The 4056-nt window shown below is 45.0% G+C and overlaps 1 protein-coding gene across 1 annotated transcript in view; it reads left to right on the top strand.

Annotated features, from left to right (window-relative positions):
• The window catches only part of Arhgap19 (Rho GTPase activating protein 19), a 115997-nt gene that overhangs the window by 79994 nt on the left and 31947 nt on the right, over window positions 1–4056 (top strand). Inside the window, exons 9-10 of the mRNA XM_023709034.1 lie at window positions 1804–1914; window positions 2474–2552. Of these exons, the coding sequence (XP_023564802.1) occupies window positions 1804–1914; window positions 2474–2552 (190 nt within the window). The remainder of the gene's footprint in view (window positions 1–1803; window positions 1915–2473; window positions 2553–4056) is intronic.

The following is a 4056-nucleotide window of genomic DNA, read 5'->3' as shown; positions in this document are numbered from 1 at the left end:
GAGAGAGGCCAGCTCAGCCCACCAGGGGGCGGGCTGGCTGGCATGTGGTGCTGGGGGATTGAACCGCGGTCCCTGATGCTTTTGCCAAGCTTGTTCTAAGTAGGTGCTTTAGACCACTGAGCCATCTCTCCAGCCCCAACAATTTTATTTCTTAAAAATCATTACTACTATTTTGAGACAGGGTCTTGCCATACAGTTCAGGTTGGCCTTCAACTCTTTTAGTAGTCCAGCCTGGCCTGGAACTCCCAGTGACCCTCCTGCATCAGCCTCCTGAGTGATGGGATTACAGGCATGTGCCATCACCTTTTCCCAACTATTATTATTGTTTGAGACAGAGTCTCACTAAGGTAGTGTAGGCTGGCCTGGAACTCACTATGTAATCCATGCTGACCTCAAACTCATGTTCCTCCTGCCTCAATGTCCCAAGGCTGGGATTAGAGGCACCTGGCACCACCATGCCTGGCTGCGCATACTGAGATTCTTGAGCTGACCGCTAGTGTATGCTTTGCTCAGTAGCTCTGAAGTGCAATGTGATATCTTTTTAACAGTTCTTTGGAAACTTCCCAACCTGTCCTGTGGCCCTCCCACCCCTGGATCCTCTCAAGGGGTACCTGACTTATGAAAGGAGACGTGTTGTTTGTATTTTTCTAGCATTTCTGTGTTTTAGCTATTTGGTTTCTATTTTATTTTATTTATTTACTTATTTATTTTTTGTATTTTATGGAAGGGTGTACAGGGTGTTCAGAGTCTCACTACTAGATCAGACTGATAGGGATTCACCTGTTTACAGCCTCCCAAGAGCTGGGATTACAGGTGTGCCCCACCATGCCCAGTCTCAGTTGCCATCTCAGTGTGCTCCAGGGGCAAAGCCAGCACGGCAGGCCAGGGATCGAACCCTGAGCCCCTGTGCCTGTTTGCAGGGGCTTTAATCTGCTGAGCTATTTGGCCGGCCCTTAGGTTTCTATCCTTTATTTAAAACTTTAGAAGTTAATCTCTCTTCAGATTTATTAATGTACAATTGACAATCTGCTTGCTTTGACTCTCTTTTGGCTAGATTTTTTTCCCTCCAGAATTCCTCATGTACATTAATTTGTTAAATCAGAATATCTGAATATTGCTGTTGATATTTATAATATAGAGTTAATGTTTTAGTTTTTGCATGTTCTTGTTTTGGAATTCCAAATTACTCTTTAAGGGGATAAAAAAAGGAAGATTTCTCCAAAGATGGTAAAATGTCACCGTCAGCTCAGCTTCTGAGCTCTTCAGAGATGGAAAGGCTTTCAGTCTCGCTCTGAGGGCAGTTACGTGAACGGTGGTCATGGCCGCTGTTAGGAGGCCTGTGCCCTCCTGTGGCTACCTCAGGGCTTCAGCATTTCCCCAGACTCTCCACTTCTGTGCGAGGAAATGCCAGGGAAGCACGATCTTAGAACAGAACAGCCTGCATATCAGTGGGGGGAGAGGCAGGGGACTCAGCAGCTACCGGAGAGGACAGACTTCAGGGAAAAATATACTGGTAAGTAACTGATGTTTCCTTTATGGCTTCAGAGGAACGCTGCAGTTGGCCTGTATGAGCTGGTTTAAATTAAGCATAAAGTTGGTTCTAATGTCTGAGCCCTTTTAAGTTTTTGGAAAGTAATTATTTAAAAGCTGCCTTTTTATGAAATGGCTGGAGAATACATGCAAAAATTGCCAGGATGATTTTTTTTTTTTAACCTAAGGAAATTGCAGTTTTGAAGGACAGTTTACTTACTGTACAGATACAGCCTGTATTTATAAATCAAATCTTTTCTGTTACTAAATTAGCGTAAAGTCCTGGGAAATCAGACGATGTCAGAAAAGAAAGACAAGTACCCTACTCCAGAATCTGTGGCCATGGGTGAATTGAAGAATGCCAGCAAAGAAAACAGGAACTTGGTACGGTACTGTTCTGTGGACTTTCTGGGTGTGTACATTTGTAGACAGGAGGAGATGGATGTACTGTCTTTTGGTTTGCTGTGATTCTCTTGGCCCTTCACCTGTTTTCAACTGTTTTAACATCCAATGATTTGACTTTTTCCCCTCAACTCATCTTTTTCTGTAAGCTATTTTATTTTGGTGAGTTTTCTTTGAATCATTTAGTACATATCTTGCGTTTAAGAAGGATATAGCTAGTCACAAGCTCAGATGATCAGTACAACGAACAGTTCAGAAACAAGTGCTGGCAGGTTCGGTTAATTCTTCCTGGAGACCCCCGGGTGGATACCATCTGAGCCAGGCCTCCTTGCGCTCTGCATTCCCTGTGGGGTACTTCTTCAAGATGTATGGCTACTTCCTCAGTCAGCACGAGGCTGTTAAGATTAATGAGGTATAAATATGTCAGTCTTGGTGAAACTCCTCATACTGAAATTGAGTGAGTAAATAATTGCTGTTAGGAAGGCCTGGCTATAGCTCTGACATTAGAATGTTTAAGCACCGTAAAATTTTCTTGTTACAGTTATTTTCTGACTCTCCAGCTGTCATGATGACACCAACAAGATTGAAATGGTCTGAGGGGAAGAAAGAGGGGAAAAAAGGTACTAATTGTACTTACTCTTTTCTTATTCAATGTAGTTCATTTCTGCATCTAATCAGTAGTGTTCATTTTGAATTCCTGGGGTAGTATAGTTGTAGTCAGGAGGAGTGTAAAAATTACAAGGCCGGGTCTTGGCCCTTGAATTCCTTCATTTCAGGGGTGTGCTGCTCAGTCCTGCCCTAGGTGCTGAGGGGTTGAGGGTGGAGCTTACAACCTAGACCTGCCTGGTCTCTGCCATCTTCAACAGCCAGGCCACAGGCATGAGCTATCTTAAGAGTACTTGCTAAGCAAATTAAAAGCAAGTGCAACTTGAGACCAAGGGCAGCAGTGCCGCGAGTATGGACGGTCATGGAATGGCTGCGTTCCAGTTCTGGGTAGACATTAACCTTAGTTAATCAAAGAAGCTTCCTAGGTATTGAAGGTCCTGGAAATTGCATTCTGCGATGACTGTGTCGTACCTAGTACCTCTTTTATGGTGATTGTCCCAGGCTTTTCTGGCAACAGACTGCTTGCTGGAAAGAAAGATCATGAGATTTGTGTTAGCCCTTCATTGAGTTCTCATTTTTTTTAGAGAAGGGTCTACAGGGTATTCAGGGTCTCACTACTACATCGGACTTGTAGTGATCCACGTGTTTGTAGCCTCCCAAGTGCTGGGATTACAGGCGTGCGTCACCATGCCCTGTCTCAATTGCTCTCTCAATGTGCCCGAGGGGCAGAGCTGGCACAGCAGGCCCGGGGATTGAACTCCCACCCCTGCGCCTGCTTGCAGACACTTTAATCTCCTGAGCTATTTGGCCAGCCCTTTTGTTGTGAGTTCTCATTCTTATCCAGGAAAATCACTCATTCTTTCACAGTTTGTTTCCTCCTCTGAAAATGAGGTTGAAACAGAGGTGGCACCCTTATTCCAAAATTCGAAAAGCTTGAGATGCTCTAAAATTCTAAGTTTTTGAGTCTCAAATATTTTGACTTTCAGAATTTTGGATTAGGGTTGTTTAACTGGCCTATGCAAATATCCCCTGTCTTAGTTACTTCTCTCATTGCTGGGACAAATACCCGACACTCAAAAATGAGGGAAGGAAAGGTTTATTTACTCACAGTTACTGGAGGCTTCAAGACACTGGAGGAGAGGTTGGGGTGGTGCCATGTCCAGGACGACCCTCTCCACATCTCTGAGAAAGTACAGACTAGCCAGTTTAATGCTTCTTGCCTCTCTGGCTCCACCCCTCTAGCCCCACCCTGGTCCTCTGGCCCCGCCCCTCAAGCCACTCATTGCTCCTCCAGCTGCGCCTGCCCCATATCTTACCTGAGGCTTTGGGAGGACAGCTAGACACAAATCATAACATTTCACCCCTGGACCCCCAAAGTCTCATGCACATCCCTTTGTCCAAGAGGCATTTTAGTCCATCTCTAAGAGTTGCCAAAGTGGGCTGGCGAGATAGCTCAGTGGAATAAGCGCTTCCCTGGCAAGCACAAGGGCCTGAGTTCAATCCCTAGTTCCACAAAAA

This window comes from Octodon degus, unplaced genomic scaffold, assembly GCF_000260255.1.
Source record: "Octodon degus isolate 3935 unplaced genomic scaffold, OctDeg1.0 scaffold00010, whole genome shotgun sequence".
Lineage (NCBI taxonomy): Eukaryota > Metazoa > Chordata > Mammalia > Rodentia > Octodontidae > Octodon > Octodon degus.
Note: the sequence above shows the minus strand (reverse complement) of the source record. Positions and strands in the feature narration are given on the sequence as shown.